The sequence below is a fragment of the Nansenia antarctica genome (assembly GCF_963989245.1).
Source record: "Nansenia antarctica genome assembly, chromosome: 1".
Lineage (NCBI taxonomy): Eukaryota > Metazoa > Chordata > Actinopteri > Argentiniformes > Microstomatidae > Nansenia > Nansenia antarctica.
In genome coordinates this window covers 16,177,118-16,197,117 of record NC_137674.1, presented here as the reverse complement: position 1 = coordinate 16,197,117, position 20,000 = coordinate 16,177,118, and the positions used below count along the sequence as shown (strand labels likewise).

At 47.9% G+C, this 20,000-nt stretch overlaps 1 protein-coding gene across 1 annotated transcript in view; it reads left to right on the top strand.

Annotated features, from left to right (window-relative positions):
* The window catches only part of dlg5a (discs, large homolog 5a), a gene marked incomplete at its 5' end in the record, with an annotated part of 56,169 nt that overhangs the window by 19,806 nt on the left and 16,363 nt on the right, over positions 1-20,000 (top strand). Inside the window, 11 exons of the mRNA XM_080550407.1 lie at positions 2,951-3,210; positions 3,560-3,872; positions 8,459-8,689; positions 9,543-9,727; positions 10,430-10,555; positions 11,619-11,751; positions 12,174-12,301; positions 12,863-13,038; positions 15,804-15,907; positions 18,098-18,190; positions 19,079-20,000. The exon at positions 19,079-20,000 is cut by the window's right edge and continues 206 nt beyond it. Of these exons, the coding sequence (XP_080406533.1) occupies positions 2,951-3,210; positions 3,560-3,872; positions 8,459-8,689; positions 9,543-9,727; positions 10,430-10,555; positions 11,619-11,751; positions 12,174-12,301; positions 12,863-13,038; positions 15,804-15,907; positions 18,098-18,190; positions 19,079-20,000 (2,671 nt within the window). The remainder of the gene's footprint in view (positions 1-2,950; positions 3,211-3,559; positions 3,873-8,458; positions 8,690-9,542; positions 9,728-10,429; positions 10,556-11,618; positions 11,752-12,173; positions 12,302-12,862; positions 13,039-15,803; positions 15,908-18,097; positions 18,191-19,078) is intronic.

Genomic DNA, 20,000 nt, shown 5'->3' with positions numbered 1-20,000 from the left:
CCCCAGAGTGCCGGCAGCACTCATGCAGCCCCAGACCATGATGCTGCCACCACCATGCTTGACTGTAGGCAAAACACATTTGTCTTGGTACTCCTCACCAGGGTGCCGCCACACACGCCGGACACCATCTGACCCAAACAGGTTTATTTTGGTCTCATCAGACCACAGGACATGGTTCCAGTAACTCATGTTCTTGGATTCATTGTCTTCAGCAAACTGTTTGCGGGCTTTCTTATGCATCGGTTTCAGAAGAGGCTTCTGTCTGGGGCGACGGCCATACAAACCGATTTGATGCAGTGTGCGGCGTATGGTCTGGGCACTGACAGGCTGACATCCCACTTCTGCAACCTCTGCAGCAATGCTGGAAGCACTCGCACGTCTATTTTTGGAAACCAACCTCTGGATATTACGCTGAGCACGTGGACTCAACTTATTTGGTCGACCCTGGCGAGGCCTGTTCCGAGTGGAACCTGTCCTGGAAAACCGCTGTATGATCTTAGCCACTGTGCTGCAACTCATTTTCAGGGTGTTGGCAATGTTCTTATAGCCAAGGCCATCTTTGTGAAGCGCAATAATCCTTTTTTTCAGCCGCTCAGAGAGTTCCTTGCCATGAGGTGCCATGTTGTCCAGCATTCAGAGAGAATTGTGCCCAAAACACCAAATTTAACCGCCCTGCTTATCATTTACACCTGAATCCTTGTAACACTAACGAGTCACATGACACCAGGGCGGGAAAACAACATCATTGGGCACAATTAGGACATGTTCACTATGGAATTAATTAATTAAATTAAATTACAAATTAAATTTAAAATTAATTAAATTACTATGGGGTGTACTCACTTTTGTTGCCAGCTGTTTAGACATTAACAGCTGTGTACTGAGTAATTTTCAAAGGACAATAAATCTATACTGTTATTCAAGCAGCACACTGACTACTTTAAGTTATATCAAAGTTTCAGTAGGATAGTGTTATCCCCTGAAAGGATATAACAGAATATTTGCAAAAATCTAAAGGGTGTACTCACTTTTGAGATATACTGTACATACACATGTGACATCTGACTACCAAATCAAATGAAAAAGGACATGTTCCAACTCTAACCCTGCTGAATGAAGCTGAGAGACACTGAGAGACACTGCATCCTGTGCAGAGAGCTGAGGTGTGGGAATAAGAGAGCCCTGCTGGTCCACCGGGGGCAGAGCTGGGTCTGCTGCTGTGTTATATGAGCTCAGCTGTTGTGTTGGAGACAGAGACGAGGTTACTGTGACCTGTATTGGCCCGCTCTGCTGTCACACCTGCCGCTCTGGGGACGACTACTGCAGCATCCATGGTGGAGAGGAGAGGAGAGGAGAGGAGGGGAGGGGAGGGGGACAGGACACAGCAGAGCAAGGCGGGGACAGGACTGTCATGTACATACAGAGCACTTGTGTAAAGGGCAGGATGGAGGGCAAGGACTCTGGCTCTCATTTAAAGGGCACGGTGACAGACCCACACAGGCTCTGGTGCTGCCTGGGTCAGTACCGCCCTCAGGTCCCTGTCCAGCTCTCTCAGGAGTCACACCACGCCCCCCGGGTCATCACACGCAACTCACTAGAACCTTCTTGTTGTGTCGACGCAGTTTAACATCGTAATGATATATTATAGAAATGATGTCAATGTCATTTTGGCAGTCTGTCATTATCCCAGAGTTCAAGATGTGTCGTTTATTACCGGTCCATTCTCTGGGTTAAAAGACAGGTACAATAAAAAAAATCACACTAGGTCATTTTATGTGCTTTGTTCAGCACTGCTTTACGATTTACTGTATTCCCAATGAAACAGTAACCAATATAAACTTTGAGAATTGACAGAATTGCAATAGAATGAAGTCACTTTCCCTTTTGCGCGTTAACCTGCACTTTAGGATCGCTATGTTGCACGGTTATCAGGAACTTGAGAACCTCTCGCATGCCTTTGATCTATGTACCGTGTTTTAATGCAGAGATTGTGTTTTGTCTGTCTGTCTGTCTGTTTAGTATGGTGTAGGGATTAATGAGGTATAATCTCATCTCATTATTGCTAGTAATGTCAGTCCAGTATTTTAACCCTGCTGTAATAATTCAGTATATTTATAAAGCGCTTTTTCAGGGCTCAAAGACGCTGACAATAAGGAGATCCAGAAACACGGAAACAACAAGCAACAGATAACACATGAGCACATAGAACACAGTATGAGCGAACAAGCACAGGGAACAATTAACACAGCAATGTCCAGGGGAGGGAGATGATGGCAAGGTTAGGGGAGATGGATAAGGGTAGGGGAGGTTGTATGCATGGGAGAACAGGTAGGTTTTGAGTTGTGATTTAAAGGTGGAGAGTGAGGGTGAGTCTCTGAGTGGCTGAGGGAGAGAGTTCCAGAGTCGGGGTCTGTAGACCTGCACTGGTGTTGGTTAGTGGTGGGGAGGAACCCAGAGACAGCAGCAGCTGCCCATTGACGCCCTCTGCTGCTTATCTCGGGGAAACAGGAAGGAACTCACCAACCAGATTGATGGGATTAGTTGTGTGTATTTAATGGAATTGAGTGGAGAGAGTAAAAAAACCTCCCAAATTCCTCCATCGCTTTCTAGTTCTGCTTACATAACTGGGTCTTCCCGCTTTCCGATCGCCCTCTAGAATTGACGCCCCTGGCCTGTCACACTTGTGGGGGTCACAACACGTAACAACACTTAACAACACTGAAACGCACTACAGCGACATTCATTCAGTGTTTTCCCTCCGCAAATGAAAATGTGTTTCTATCGATCATCATAATAAGAGCAATCACAAAAAATGTACATAGCACTTCTCACAGCCCCGCGTCTCGAGAACATCGTCTTAGCGAGACGTAAGCACGTTTGTCGACAACACCATTTTGCTTTCCCGCGGTCGCCCGTAAATTAGTTAATTACGACGTTTCTGCGTCCCCAGGTGATGAGAGAGAACGGCTCGTCGGAGGTGCTGAACCAGCTGTACGACACGGCCATGGACAAGCTGGAGGGCGTGAGGAAGGAGTACGACGCCCTGAGCAAGCGCTACGGGGAGAAGGTGGCCAACCACAACACGGACCTGAGCCGCCTGGAGCAGACGGAGGAGGACAACCGCCGACTGCAGAAGCAGACGGACCTGCTGCTCAAACAACGAGACTCGGCCGTACACTACCAGCAGCAGTGTTCCACCTCTATGAGGAGGTAACGTGCACACACATACGCGCATGTTACACGCACACTGTTGGAACAATGAGACTCAGCCATACACTACCAGCAGCAGTCTTCCACATCTATGAGGAGCTAGTTTACACACACACACACACACACACACACACACACACACACTGTTGGAACAATGAGACTCAGCCATACACTACCAGCAACAGTGTTCCACCTCTATGAGGAGCTAGTTTACAGACACACACACATACACACACACACACGCACACACTGCTGAAACAACGTCAACATCGCAATGTCTGCGCTCCATGTCTGTGCGTAGGTTAACACACACAACCCCCTCCTCCTCCCCCCCCCTCCTCCCCTGCAGGTTGGACTCGGTGCAGCAGGAGCTGAGCAAGTCGTCGGCCCAGAACAAGGAGCTGCAGCGGGAGATGGAGCGGCTGCAGGCGGAGGCCACGCGCTGCAAGAACTTCCAACTGAAGGCGGCCAAGGACTGCGAGAAGTACAAGGAGGAGCGGGACTCGGTGTTCAACGAGTACCGCCTGATCATGAGCGAGCGGGACCAGGTCATCAAGGAGCTGGACAAGCTGCAGACGGCGCTGGAAGCCGCCGAGGCGCGACTCAAGAACACCTCGTCAGAGAGGATGGTCGCCGGGGAGGAGATGGAGGCGCTCAGACAGGTAACGACCGCCGGGGGTCCGGGGAAGGAGAGACGTTCGGTTATCGAGACTCTTGTTCTAACAGAATCGATTCCGGAATCGAGCCTTTCTCGGACGCAGTCAGAAGGCAGAACTAACTACAGTAGTTTAACAGTCAGAAGGCAGAACTAACTAGTTTAACAGTCAGAAGACATAACTAACTAGTTTAACAGACAGAAGGCAACAGTGTTACACAGTTTTATGGCCTTTGTCCATGGTGCAGAGTCAGACCATCTGTTGTTTTGGGAGACGGGCAATGAATCTGCAGTAGGGTAGGTGTCTGTTTAGATGAAACAAGACCATGTTTGCAGGCCATTTGGGGACTGACTCATGACACGGAGAAATGTTTATAGGTGACCCAAGGCACAATCAGAGGGGTCCAAATGAATTCTTAATATAATCAATCAATCAATTGAATCAATTCATCTTTTAAAATGTATTTTGTATTAATCAGGGTGTCAAGCACTCCTTGTCTGAGGGATGATAGCTTAACACCAGAAAGGAGATGGAGGCAATTAGACCAGTGTTAATCAATTAGTCAATGTAAACGATCAATGAATCAGTTTCTCAAGTAGACTAGTCTTGTCTAGAGGGTGTATCGTCAGCATCAAGAGGCTGCAGGTACTCAGTCAGGTTCTCAGTCTGTCAATAAGTCAATATATCAGGCCAGACATTCATCACACAAACCATCAATGTACTGATAGTCACATGTAACTGCTAAATGGCAGCTCTGAACTACAGTAAACCACAGTCAAACTGAAGGTGACCGTAGCTAGGGGAAGAAGCCCCTACGTTGGAAGAAACCTTGAGGGTGTGTTCTCACTAGAACATTTGCTTCACTTGGAATCGGAGTTTAGGATAAAATTCGCTTTGCTCTGCGTCGTTTGGAGCTGTGAGAACACGCATTTGAAGTCGCTCCCGGAGCAAACAACCAACGGCAGCTCCGCTTGAAAAGGGTGGTTTCGCTCCGGTTAGAAACAACGCACCGAGGCTGTCCATAGGAAAACAACAGCGCATGCGTGTTGATCTGGATAAGAGCGGGACGAACGGGCAATTTAAAAATTGTTTGACCAATCAACTACCACGTCTGTTGCTTTGATTGCATATGTTACTTCGTTTACATAAATCAAATCCAATCAAATTTTATTTGTATAGCGCATTTCTTACAAGATGCAACTCAATGCGCTTCACATACTGACAGAGCCGCAAGCAGGCAAAAGTAAAAAACCTGTACACTATGTAGCCAGGAAAATTCCCTTGCAGCCCTCTACACATAGAGCGAGGGGAGCCCCCGCCACCCCACACACCCAGCCCGCCCCACCACCAGCACACCCGGCCCAGCCAAGCAAGCACAGACCATAAAGGCCCCACACAAGGACGGCCAAGCAGGTGCCCCGGCGGCGGAATAGACCAGGCACACGGGGCAGCCGGGGGCCCCCAAGGGGAGGCCCAAGGACCACCGGCGCATAGCAAGCAAGCAAGGGCGAAAAACCTGTACACCATGTATCCAGGAAAAGTTCCTTGCATATTATCGGCGTACACACTCTCCATACATTTTGTGTTATATCTGCATCGTTCTGCAACCAGCATGGGCACAGGTCCTGTCAAAAGAGAATCTCAAGCGTAGTTATGATGCAACAACAACACAATAAAGATGACAGCAATACAACCTGGTGGTGGTCCAGGTACATCCTGGCACCGGTTCTGGTACTGCTCTAGGTGCTACTGGGAGCTGACAGTGACTCATCGGCACCCAGGTCCTTTTTCCTGTCAACACAAGATCTCAAAGCACGAGTATGGTGTAATAGCATAGTGATCCTAGTTCTATAATGTCCAATGTCTCCCTTAGTGACAAAAGGCGACATTGAATAAGTAGGTTTTAAGGTCTCGCTTAGAAGTTCCGTGCCACTAGACCTTAAGGATCTTATGAGCATGTCCACCATGTATTTGAGCGCATCGCAATGGAGTGATTTATAGACTAATAAAAGGATCTTAAAGTCTATTCTATAACTGACAGGGAGCCAGTGTAGTGATCTCAGGACAGGTGTGATGTGCGCTCTTCGTTTGGTCCTAGTAAGGACCCGAGCAGCAGCATTCTGAACCATTTGTAGTCTACTAATCATTTTTTTGGGGAGACCTGTCAGGAGAGCATTACAGTAATCTAGCCTACTAGTAACAAACGCATGCATTAGTTTTTCAGTGTCTGCCTGGGAGAGAAATGAAATTGAAATTGAAATCCATAGATTTCAAGAGGTCAATAAAATCCCTAGCCCTCGGGTCAGCCTCATTATCAACATGAAAATTTAAATCTCCAGCGATAATAATCTTATCATAGTTGGGATGGATAATGGACAGGAACTCAGAGAAGTCAGATAAGAAGCTAGGGGGGGACCTGCCATTGGCAGTTGGATCGGTATGGAAGGTGGACATTCCGGACTTAGACCTAGAATTTGAATGGGATAAAGTGTGGTCAGATGTCCTACAAACATCAAGGAATCCTGATCACCAACACATTCATTATAATTTTATTCATAGGACTTATATCACTCCTCGGAAGATGTGTACTATGAAAATCATAAATGACCCCAATTGTACTCTGTGTCCTCTGGGGGTTGTGGGCACATTTATTCATATGATTTGGGAGTGTCCAGAGGTTATAGAGTTTTGGGTAATGGTCGCTTCTAAACTTTCTGCTCTGCTCTCTGTGACTATACCCCCTTCTCCTTCTGTATTGATCCTCAATAATCTTTCCCTGTTACCCCTCCCTCAAACTAAAAAACGCATTCTGTTTGCTGGTCTGACGGCAGCAAAGAAAATGGTTGCCACGCGTTGGAAGCCTCCACATTCATTTTCATTTAAACAATGGGTTTTAATTTTTTGGGATGTTGTTTATTTGGAACTCTCTACGGCCCGTATGCATGGTGCTAAAGAGGCAAATATTAATTTGTGGATATCCACAGCTGTCGATCTTAAAAATCTTTTGAGTTGAGTGTAGGTTATCACAATTGTAATTGACTGTTGTCCTCTCGTCCCTGGGGTGTGTGGGTGGGGGTTATTTGATTTACTTTCTTTTTTGTTTTGGGTCCCGACTTGTAATGTATGTCCCTAATACCTAGATAGCTATATTGTAATTTGTGTGTTGTGGCGTGGTTGTATGGGCTGTTGGGGGCGTTGATTGCAGGATGTGGCCTTGTTGTCTTGTTTTGTCATTATGTGTGTTTTAAAAGAAAATAAAGAAACAGTTGATCACAAAAAAAAAGAAGCTAGGGGGGGGGCCTGGTTTCGGCGGCCTGGTTAGGCGGCCTGGTTAGGCGGCCTGTTTCGGCGGCCTGTTTAGGCGGCCTGTATACAGTTACCGTTAGAATAGGTGGTTGGTAGTGCATGCTGCCCACCGGGGCCGGGGTTCGTATCCCGGCTCGCCAGACCCGGATATGGCCAGGGCACACACGGGGAACGGCATATTGGGCGGCCGCTCCCGAGGGGGGTATAGGAGTAGTTCCGGACAAGGATCCGTCGCGCAACAGCGCCCCCGTCTGGTGCTGGAATAACGGTGCTGGGCTCGAGGAGCCAGTCAGCTAGTCTGCCTGGCGGCCTCCTCTGGGACTGCCGGCCGCGGGGTCGTGCGGCGGATCCCTCGCAATAGGCAGGGGATAATTGGATGCTAGGTTGGGTTCAATTGGCTACCAAATTGGGTGAAAAAAGGGATAAAATCTGAAAAAAATAAAATATAATAGGTGGTTGGCATGCCATAACTGTGGCATGATATTCAAAAGAGGAGAATATATCAAAGGATATGCTCTTGCAAATTAGATTATTTGAAGCTATGGTAGCTGTTCCTCCCCCCCCTTTTCCATTTCTGATTGATTGGAAAAAACTGTAGTTGGGGGGAGATGCCTCAATAAGGGCTGCTGCTCCATTTGTGTCTAGCCAGGTTTCTGTGAGAAGCATACAGTCTAGTTTTCTATCACAAATGAGCTCATTTATGACAAATGTTTTTTTGGTCGTTAGGGACCTAATATTAAAAATTGGAGATGGAGATGTCATTTTGACACTGGGACTGACTCGAGGGAATACTTAATGAAATGGGTACTAAGTTTCTCATATTTGCGCCATGTATTACCTTATTTGTGGTGGTGGAAGTCCGGTGGGAGACAATAGTCTGGATGGCATGTTTGGTGTTAGAGGAATAGATCGGACTCATCCCACATCAGTCTCGTCTGGGCACCGGCCAGGTCCAGGGCTGGACAGCTAGGTCCATGGACATGGACAGCAGGCGGGCACCATACCTGTTTGGGTGAAACCTATCTCTCGCAAACAGATCTTGACGGTTAAAGAACGTGGTGAAATTGTCTATAAATGGGATTTGCATACGACAGCAGTATCCCTGTAGCCAAAGGTGTAGACTTCGAATTCTACTGTATTTGGTGTCGCCATACCTGGGACTCGGGAAGGGGCCCGAGATGATGCAGGTCTTACCAGTGTCTTTGACGGTGGTGATGAGGGCTCGGAAGTCAGAGAAATAATTAATGCAATGTGTTGTTTGTGTTGTTGTGGTTTTCCTCCTGAAGGAGCTGAACTCGTCGCTGGTGGACCGAGACCGGGCGATCTGCGAGCGGAACGAGCTGCTGGAGAAGTACTGTCACGAGGTGAAGGACAAGGCGGAGGCCCAGAAGGAGCTGAGCCAGGCCTGCAGGGACATGGACACGGTCCGCCAGGAGAGGGACGTGGCCCGCAAGGAGAGGACCGAGGCCATCATCCAGAGAGACCAGCTGCTCCGAGAATACTACCAGGCCAGACAGGTGAGACCACACACACACACACACACACACACACACAGACGCGTGCACCTGTATTAGTGAGAGGCAGAGCATACTCCGCTGAGAAGGTTAGGTCCCACACTTGTTAAAGAGCTTAGTGGATCTCATAAACTGTCAGCCATTGGATTATGTCAGTGGAAGAACCCTAAAGCAGGTTTCGTTCCTCGATCAAAGGCTGACTGCGGCAGCAATCACTTCTCTGTCTGACCACTAGATGTCCCTCGCACAGTGGTTTTTAACAGCATGCTGAACTCACCTTTCCAAACAGGTTCAGAACCGGTGTGGTGATGTTGTTCCGTGTGCTTAGTCACTGATGAATACGAAGGTGGTTTGAGACACATCCTCGTCAATCAAAGTGATCCACTTTGTTTCTATTGTAATCACTAAGTGTTGTTGTGACCTCGTTTACAACATCCTTACCACAGCTCAGAGACAAACCACCAGATGTCACTGCTAGAGCTAGACCTGAACAAGGAGCTATCCTCTGCGTATCACTGTCAGTGTTGCCAGATTGGGCAACTATTCCAGCCCAATTGGGCTACTTATGATCACACTGGACGGTTTTTAGACTGTGATTAGGCTGGAAAACAATCCCATCTGGCAACACTGATCACTGTGTACACTTGATTGTGTAACTGACTGTTGTTACTATTTTGACTGTCATTACAGCTTCTACTTACAATACACCCTCATGCACTACTTCTGTCACTGTTTTACTAGATTATATTTTGGATTATTGTTGATGGAGGAGCAAGATTCTAAAACGTTTCACTGTATAAATATAGATGTACGTGCCAAATTAGATTAGATTTATTTTGATTTGTTTTTGTTGTAGAAACAAGACTCGGCCACACTAGACATGGAGCGGGCCAACAAGGAGATGGAGATGCTGAGGAAGCAGTACGAGGCCATGTCCCAGGAGCTGAAGGAGGCCACGCAGGAGGCCGAGGTGGCCAAGTGTCGACGGGACTGGGCCTTCCAGGAGAGGGACAAGATTGTGGCGGAGAGAGAGAGCATACGGTGAGTCCTGAGAGAGAGAGAGAGAGCATACGGTGAGTCCTGAGAGCGGGGACAGACGGACGGAGAGAGGGACGGAGAGAGGGAGCTAGAAGTAGAGAGAGAGCATACGGTGAGTTCTGAGAGCGGGGACGGACGGACGGAGAGAGAGAGAGAGAGAGAGAGAGGGAGGGAGAGGGAGAGAGAGAGGGGGAGCCGGAGTGAGAAGGAGAGACAGGGTTCCCACGGGTCCTTGAAATCCTTGAAAGTTTGTGAATTTGAGAAAAAGAAATCAAGGTCTTAAAAGTTTTTTAAAATAGACATGGGTCATTGAAAGTGCTTGAATTCCCCTCTCTCTCTAAAATAAAAGATATATATTAAAACATTTTTTACTTAGCTCGTCAACTAGTTCTGTCTCAAACTATGCCGTGTTTGGTCCTTGAATTTGAGGGAATTTAGTCTTGAAAGTCCTTGAAAGGTGCTTGAATTTGATGTTTCAGAAGGTGTGGGAACCCTGGAGAGAGAGAAAAATCATTATTCTTCAAATGTGTTTGTCAGAAATCATTCGTTAGTTCTACCCCTGGAGATCTGTATCTCTCCGTATGAGTATTCATTGCTCTGCGCTTCGAGACACCGAGAGGCGTCTGTATCGATCGATCGACCGCCTCTCCCTTCCCCTTTCTCATCCTTCTCTACCCCCCCCCCCCACTCCCTCTCTCTCTCCAGGACATTGTGTGACAACCTGCGCAGGGAGAGGGACCGGGCGGTCAGCGACCTGGGCGACGCCCTCCGTAACCTCGACGACACCAGGAAGCAGAAGAACGACGCGGCCAGAGAGCTCAAGGAGCTCAAGTGAGTTCCGGAATCCATCCCTCCATCCCCCTCTCCTCCATCCCCCTCTTCTTTTTGGGGGGGGCCCCAAAGCTAAATGTTGCACATCTGAACAGGGAATCAGATCGGATGTAAATCGTAATGGAGGAGGAATTCCACCCAGCACTGTCAGTTCACCGTGTTACCATTTGTTTTAGAAACCGTCCGTCTTTTTCTGTTCTTCTTTTTTTGTCTCTCGTTAAACGGAGCTAATCTCTCTTGCTCCGTGTGTGTGTAAGCTGTTCTGTTTTCTCTTGGTCTTTCCAGAGCTCTGTTTGGCTTCCTCTGGCCACGTTTCAACATGTTCAGATTAAAAGTGTAATCCCCCCCAAAAAGCACTTGTGTTTTGGCCGCACACACACACAGACTTTCTCCCCCCCCTGTCGGGTTCAATGCTCTCGTGTACTGAGATGAGGCCTTGAGCGCCCTCTACTGGTGAGATCGAGAACTTCATAGTATAATTGCCCCAGTATGCTGTGACTTTGAGAGCTTCTCCTCTCTGAAGAATAGAAGTTGTTGTTTGAATGTCAAAAACACCCTCCAGGGGTGGTTCAGTAGGAGACAATGCATCTTAGTGACAGTTGGCTATATGCACCTACGGTACACCTACAGTTCTCCTTGAACCTCTTCTTCACCATATATAGATTTGACTTTGCAACTCCCCTTTGATGTTGCAGCTGTTTCGGGATGGAGAAACCAGGTTATAAGACTGCTATTAAATTGTTCTTTTGTGCTTATGACTGAAATTATAAACAAGGAAACTCCTTCACACCCAATAGAAGGTCCTGCTCTCTGTCCCTCCTGTCATATCTGATGCAACATGACTATACTAATATTATGTTTAATACCCCCCCCATATCTCTCTCTCAACCCTCTCTCTCTTTCTCTCTCTCTCTCAACCCTCTCTCTCTCTCTTTCTCTGTCTCAACTCTTTCTCTCTCTCTCTCTCAACCCTCTCTCTCTCTGTCTCTCTCTCTCCCTCTCTCCGTCTCTCTCTCTCTCTCTCTCTCTCTCTCTCTCTCCCCCCTCCCCCTCTCTCTCTCAGGGAGAAGATGGAGAGCCAGCTGGATAAAGAGGCTAGGTTCTGTCAGCTGATGGCCCACAGCTCCCACGACTCGGCCATCGACACAGACTCTATGGAGTGGGAGACGGAGGTGGTGGAGTTTGAGAAGGACAGGGTGAGGGCAGGCCGCACACCCACCGGTTTTACACTGATGTACGAAGTACCACAGAGACGTACCAAACAGACGTCAAGTTGTAGCTAAAACAGTACCGCCGCGATTCGTACTCGCTCCGAACCTAGCAACGAAGTCACGATCCCTGGCATGCCAACACACGTGACCCATCACCTCAAATACCCAATGATAGCTACGCTATCAGAAAAGCTAGCTATTCAACTGCGCCCGGTGGGGGTTATTTTGAACTTGAGTGAGTTTACCATCTCAACTGGGTTACACGTAGACCTGCCTGGTTCTATGTCGGCACTGTGAGGGCCTGTGGAAATGACATCACTTCTAGATGCAGTCCCAAACACAATCGATGGGACTCAGGAGTCAAACTAAAGATCAGGAAATATAACTTCGTTGTTCTTCTCCCGCAGGACGATATGGATTTGAAGGCACTTGGGTTTGACATTGCAGAAGGGGTAAATGATCCTTATTTACCAGGCGATTGTGGGATATTTGTGAGCAGGGTGGACAGAGGAAGTATTGCAGATGGAAGGTTAAGGTATGTTAACTTTCTTTTCCTACAGTATTCTCATAACCACACACTGTTCTCATCGACAGAATAGAACACTATTAACAGGGTTCCCACGGGTCCTTGAAAGTTTGTGAATTTGTGAAATCAAGGCCTTAAAAGTTTTGGAAAATAGACATGGGTCATTGAAAGTGCTTGAATTCCCCTCTCTCTCTCTAAAAATGTTTTACATAATTATAGTAGATAAATCTCTGTATTGCTTAACTTAACACAGTACCTTTACACATATTTCACAATATTGTTTAGCTGTGCTGTGGTAGAGAAGGCAAGAGACCATCTAGTGTTCACACATTCAAGCCTCTCTTTTTAATTGTTGTCTGTGAGCGGATAGTTCCTATTATATAAATTCTCATCTAGATCTGTCTCAAACTATGCCGTGTTGGGTCCTTGAATTTGAGGGAATTGAGTCTTGAAAGTCCTTGAAAGGTGCTTGAATTTGATGTTTCTGAAGGTGTGGGAACCCTGTATTAAGTAGAAATACACAAGTCGGTTCATTCCTCCTCATCATTCCACCGTTGGTCTGTTTTACAGAGTGAATGATTGGTTACTGAAGATAAACGACATGGAGCTGACCAATAAGGACAGGAAGCAGGTGGTGAAGGCGGTGCTTAACGGAGGAGGGCTGATTAACATGGTGGTACGCAGGAGGAAGTCCCTGGGCGGCAGGCTGGTCACCCCCGTCCACATTAATCTCATCGGACACAAAGGTATCAGACACAGAGATACCATGTTTATACACTGAAGAAACATCTAAATGCAACACTTTTGTCACACATTTTTTCCCAAGTTGAAATGAAAGACCTAAGACTTTTTCTACTACGTACACAAACGGCCTATTTCTCTCCAGTTGTGTTCACAAATGTGTTTAAATCTGTGTTACTGAGCACTCCTCCTTTGCGGAGATAATCCATCCACCTGTCAGGTGTGACATATCCAGATGCTGATTAGACAGCATGATTATTGCACAGATGTGCCTTAGGCTGGTCACAATAAAAGGCCACTCTAAAAACGGGCAGTTTTATCACACAGCACAATGCCACAGATGTCGCAAGGTTTGAGGGAGCACGCAATTGACATGCTGACTCTAGGAATGTCCACCAGAGCTGTTTTGTGAATTGAATGTTCATTTCTCTACAATAAGCCGTCTCCAAAGGTGATTCCGAGAATTGGAATTGGAAACGACTTTGGAGACGGTTTTTGGTAGAGAAGTTATCATTCAATTCACAGGCAACAGCTCTGGTGGACATTCCTGGAGCCAGCATGCCAATTGCACAGTTCAGTGTATAATACCGTTTCCATGGTGTTACACATGTCACTGGGACCAGCGCTGCAATACTGATACTGTCCTCTGCCCTGGTTAGTTGTTAAAGTGCCAATCTGGGATTGGTATGTCCATTCCATCTAAATGAATTATATATATCCTATAGACATTTATTCTTGAAGAATGTAAACCTATGAATGCCCCATAAGTTTAGTTCAATTGTCTTACCCTGTCAGAACCTAAAATCTAATCTTGTTTTACTCCATCAGTTTGTAAGCAAGTTAATTGTAAACAAACACTGTGTACAGTAGCTTCAAAACATGGTTAAAACGTCGTCATTTTCAGCACGTGGTCAGTCCTGGCCTCCATAGCTGCATCTCATACAATATGAGAGTGGTTCTATTTATCCCTCCACTAAGGCAGGGAGACCTTTCTTATTGTTTCCATCCCAGACTGCTAATTCACTCTTCAAGTTTGGACACTGGCCACACTCAGACAGAGAAGCCCCTCGTTATCTTCATCTTTAGAGCTGCTTGATGAATATCTCTTCCTGTTTTTCCCTTCTTCTAGTGTTTACGTTGGCCATGTTGGTTTTCTTTTAAAGCCCCGACAGCACCTTTCATATCAGAGTTAGCCCTGCAAACTGCCTGTGTGTGTTTCATGTTTGTGTGATGAAGCTAACCTGTTTCCTCTGTCTCCTCTGTCCAGACAGGGGTATAGGTGTAGAGAGTGATGAAGCTAACTAGGGCTGCCACGATTAGTCGACTAGTCGCGACGACGTCGATTACCAAAATCGTCGCCGACATATTTGATAATCGACGTCGTCGCATGTATTTTTGGAGCTGAAATAATAAAATGTTTTCCGTTTTTACCGTTTTTTCAGGGGTTTTTTCTGTTTTTTTTTCTTCCGTTTTTCTTCCCTGAAGCTGCCACTGGCTAGCGTCTCCCAGTGTCTTTCATGTACATGCGCAGTGTCGGTCATCGGGGCACACGTGACATCCCCGGAAAAACAAACAGAGAGAAATGTCTTCCCGTCCTCGTACGTCTAAAGTGTGGGGGCATTTCAACCACAACGTTGAAAAAAAGAATGTAAAAAATACAATTTGCAAAGCTGAACTCGCTTATCATGGCAGCACGTCTATGATGCTCGAGCATCTCAAAAGGAAGCACGTTGTGGCAGATGACGAGGAAGACGATGACTCGTCTCGGTAAGCTAGTTAGCTTGTTATTGGCTAACGATATCGTTACGTTAAAAGCCTTCTTACATTATTTTACGTTATGTGCTGTAACGTTGTCATCAAAGCGATACTTATCAAATAGCTAAAAAAATTGTCTTAACGTTACAGTGCTAAGAAGGCGCGTTCTACTATGGAAAGCAAAACTTTTGTACTCTGTACAAGTATTTATTTTTGTTTTTGTATTCTTTTGGTTGCCTAGTGCCTAGCCTACCTCATTTTACTGAGCAGTTTGCACTCTCTACTACTCTTTACATTACATTACATGCAAGTGATGCCAGAAATAAATCTGCAAAGTTCATTAAAATATCTATTTTTGAGTGAACAATCATTTTAATTGTCTTTATTTTTAGTTAGCACATGCCTACAACAACAACTAACAACTTCAAGCTAAATTTAGAAGCTGATTTAAAAGATGATCGCTAAATAAGAGCGATTGAGTAATTGTGCGATAAGCTGTAATTTATTATCCGATTAGTCGACTAATCGTTAAAATAATCGGTGACTAGTCGACTATGAAAATAATCGTTTGTGGCAGCCCTAAAGCTAACCTGTTTCTCTCTCCTCTGTCCAGACAGTGGTATAGGTGTAGAGAGTGATGAAGCTAACCTGTTTCTCTCTCCTCTGTCCAGACAGTGGTATAGGTGTAGAGAGTGATGAAGCTAACCTGTTCTCTCTCCTCCGTACAGACAGTGGTATAGGTGTAGAGTGATGAAGCTAACCTGTTCTCTCTCCTCCGTACAGACAGTGGTATAGGTGTAGAGAGTGATGAAGCTAACCTGTTTCCTGTCTCCTCCATACAGACAGTGGTATAGGTGTAGAGAGTGATGAAGCTAACCTGTTTCCTGTCTCCTCCATACAGACAGTGGTATAGGTGTAGAGAGTGATGAAGCTAACCTGTTCTCTCTCCTCCGTACAGACAGTGGTATAGGTGTAGAGAGTGATGAAGCTAACCTGTTCTCTCTCCTCCGTACAGACAGTGGTATAGGTGTAGAGAGTGGGGTGTATGTGACGGCCTTGGTCCAGGGGAGCCCTGCAGCCAGAGAGGGCTCTCTGACGGTCGGAGACCGACTTATCGCTGTGAGTTGTCCTCCTCCTCTTCCTCCTCCTCCTCCTCCTCCCTTCACACCATCACCACCCATAAGGGCAGGGTCGTGATCTGTCCTCATGGGGTTACTGAGTTTGGCCCTGTTCCTTTTTGGTTGCTAGCTCCTTTACCGCTTCAACAAGGAAGCAGAGCCATCGGACAAGTAGGGCACGTTTATTTATTTATAGGTGAAAATGGAAAAATGGTCTGTAAATACCAGGCAAAAAGATCACTGAATTTTAATTTTTTTCTTACTAGTGTAGTGTTTAGATAAAACCTATGTCTATTAACTGTGCTAAATGACATAGTACTAAGAAAGAATATCCACTATGCACTTACAGCTTTGCGTATAAACGTATAGGTTTCATCTTAGTTTTTTTTCATCAGCAATGAGAAAACGATCCTAAGAGTTAGTTCTCAGAAGCTAAGAAAAAATTATGAACTTGCAAAGTTAGATTTGTTTCGGTTTGCTCTATTGAAAATGCCCAGTTCAAGGAAAACATTAATCTCTCTCTCTTTTTTACTTTTCCATTGGGGCAAGTTGACCCTACGTTTGACTTGTCCAAGACAAGCAGACAAGCCTTATTGTCGAGCCCTAGATGGGACTGGGTAGATTCAAGTAGAATAGCAAGAGCCTACAAAGCCTTAGCTACTTGTTTAGATGACTAGGTGCAGATATCATATCTATCTGATACCTTGGTATACATGCAGACACCAGAGACGGAGGGCCCGGCTAGTGACGTTAAAGGCCATTACTAGACGCAGAAGACTGACCTTATATCACTCCAAACATCAGCAGAAATCTAAATCCTCCTGCTCCTTATCTTAAACGCACGGTGCTGTGGTAAAACCCACAGGGCTTATGTGTCCCCTGTCACTCACCTTGAACACTGAAGCTCCTATTAGCCCCCGCCAACCCGTATGCAAGACGATAGCTTAGCCCCAGCGATTAGCCACGCTAAGAACAGACTCCTTGAGAATCTTCCTCGTATCGTCTTATAAGCATGCCCTTGTAGTTAATCACAGTAGCGTATCAGGTTATATTTGGCACATTAGAGGTTTAGTTGTGTTATGCGAAATATGGAATTGTGCTGAGTCTACAGGGAGATATACATGATGGTAAACTGGTAATGCGTGGTGCTGACACTCCGTGGGCAGAGCAGACAAACAGACGCATCAAAGACAACTTTTTCTTCAACTGATTTCTTTTTTGCGGGAGGGGAAACTGCTTTTACATTAGAAAGCCAGAGCCTGCGTAATATATTACCTACTTTCCCTTCTCTCCCTTCCTCAGTATTTTTTTTTTAAAATTCATCTTAAGGTCCATTGTCATGGTAATGCAGGGATTGAGCCGTGTGGGGGTGCTTTACGCTTACTGAGAAAGCGCTGGCCTAGATATTCTAATAGTAGTATCCCACTGCAGCAGGTACGCTCCAGTCCCAGAGACTGCCACGCACCGGGGCTTGCCTGGGTGACCTCGAGTTGGGGTTACCGTCCATGGTTGGGGGGTTAATAATTCCATCCCTCACTTGTTAGTTTCACTGTGGGGTTTGGAGCTAGGATGAGGGCTGGAGCTAGGGTGAGGGTTGAGACTAGGGTGAGGGTTGAGACTAGGGTGAGGGGTGAGGGTTGAGACTAGGGTTAGGCCTGGAGCTAGGGTGAGGGTTGAGACTAGGGTGAGGGTTGAGACTAGGGTTAGGGTTGGAGCTAGGGTTAGGGTTGAGACTAGGGTTAGGGTTGGAGCTAGGCTGAGGGTTGAAGCCAGGGTTAGGGAACTAAAAGGCTGCAGAAGGAAGACCTGACAAACAGACATTGCGCATACATGTGCATTTGTATGTGCGTGTGGCCGTGCACAGGTTGTGCTGATAGCTCTGTACGTAGATGACATTGTCACTATGCAGGCCGCATTGCAGTATGTACGGTATGTGAATGGGGGTATTAAAGAGTGTGAGTGTGTGTGTGTGTGTGTGTGTGTGTGTGTGTGTGTGTGTGTGTGTGTGTGTGTGTGTGTGTGTGTGTGTGTGTGTGTGTGTGTGTGTGTGTGTGTGTGTGTGTGTGTGTGTGTGTGTGTGTGTGTGTGTGTGTGTGTGTGTGTGTGTGTGTGTGTGTGTGTGTGTGTGTGTGTGTGTGTGTGTGTGTGTGTGTGTGTGTGTGTGTGTGTGTGTGTGTCTCTGTTCCCACAGATAAACGGCATTGCTCTGGATAACAAATCAGTGACTGAGTGTGAGACTCTGTTGAGGAGCTGCAGGGACTCTCTCAGCCTCTCTCTCATGAAGGTGAGACACCCTCCCCTCCCCTCTGCGTTCCTCCCCTCCCCTCCTCTGCGTTCCTCCCCTCCTCTGCGTTCCTCCTCTCTGAGCGTTCCTCCCCTCCTCTGCGTTCCTCCCCTCCTCTGCGTTCCTCCCCTCCTCTGCGTTCCTCCTCTCTGAGCGTTCAGCTCCTACAGGGGCTTCTACCCTCCTGGCCGGACCCTCCTCCTTTCCCCTCCTCCTTTCCCCTCCTCCTTTCCCCTCCTCCTTTCCCCTCCTCCTCTCCCCTCCTCCTTTCCCCTCCTCCTTTCCCCTCCTCCTCTCAGCCTCACATCGGTGCCCTTGCTCTCCTGTCGTCCTTGAACTACTTTTGGCGTTCTTCTACTGCAAGTGTGTAACTTATTTTTTTGTTTTTTTGCTATCAGTACAAATACTGCTGCAGTTACTACCTTCCAGGATAATACTGTGTGTGTGTATATGTGTACTCACATTTACTCACATTTGACATAGCTCAAGGTTTATTAAGACGCCTTTTTTCCCCCTTTATTTATTTTTTTTGCAGTGCTGTTCCCAGGGCCATAGTGGATACTTGCCTCTCTCTCTCTCCCCCCCCTCTTCCTCCCACAGTTCTTCCCTCAGAGCGCGTCCTAGACAGTGACCCCTTCCTCTCTCTCTCTCTCCCCCCTCTTCCTCCCACAGTTCTTCCCTCAGAGCGCGTCCTAGACAGTGACCCCTGCCTCTCTCTCTCTCTCCCCCCTCTTCCTCCCACAGTTCTTCCCTCTGAGCGCGTCCTAGACAGTGACCCCTTCCTCTCTCTCTCTCTCCCCCCACTTCCTCCCACAGTTCTTCCCTCAGAGCGCGTCCTAGACAGTGACCCCTTCCTCTCTCTCTCTCTCCCCCCTCTTCCTCCCACAGTTCTTCCCTCAGAGCACGTCGGGACAGAACATCTTCGAGAGCCTCCGGGAGTCGTCATCGTTGTCGTCGGAGAAACCCAACGGCCGCCTCATGCTCTCCGAGGTCCACTCCCGCAACAGCCGCAACCTCCGCCACAACAGCTCCACCCAGACGGACATCTTCTGTCCCGACGGTGGCGGCGGTAGCTCCGTTAACGTCCCCGGGGAGCGGCGGAAGGCCCGGGGCGACCCCCCCGAGGAGGCGGGGCTGTACGGGGACCCCAGGAAGCCCTTCTCCATGGGCTCGCTCCACGCCACCGCCCTCCTCCGCCCCCCCTCCTCCTCCTCCTCCTCCTCCTACGGCCCCAGCGCCTTCCAAGAGTGCTGCTCCTACGCCAAGCTCCCCCTCCCTCCCCCTCCGCCCCCCTCCGCCTCCGCCTACGACCCCAGCGGCCCCCCGGATCACTCAGTCACCGTGGAAACCACCCTGGAGAAGAAGCACAGCCCCGCGGGGGGGACCTGGCCCAAGATGATGGCGATAGCCATGGCGGGGGGTATGTCGGTCGCCCCCGACAACAACAACCACCCGCCCCCTCCCCCCGCCCCTCCCTCGGTGGCCCAGCTCTCCATCTTCAAGTCCCCCAAGCAGAGGAAGTCCATCCTGGACGTGGACGCCTTCAAGCGGCCCGAGGCGCTCTCCTCCTCCTCCTCCAAGATGGAGTACCAGGCCTCCCGTTCGGACTCCCCTTTGCCCTTGAGGGCGGACCCCCCCTCCTCCTCCTCCACCCCCACCCCGCCCACCCCCCCCGCCCGCTGCGACTCGTTCAAGTTCAAACACAGGCCGCAGAGCAGCTCGGCCTCGGACTGCACCGTCACCTCCGAGGGCAAGGGGGAGGGGCTGGCCTCCGCGGTCGCCACGGGGACGGGGGAAGGGGAGAGGGAGA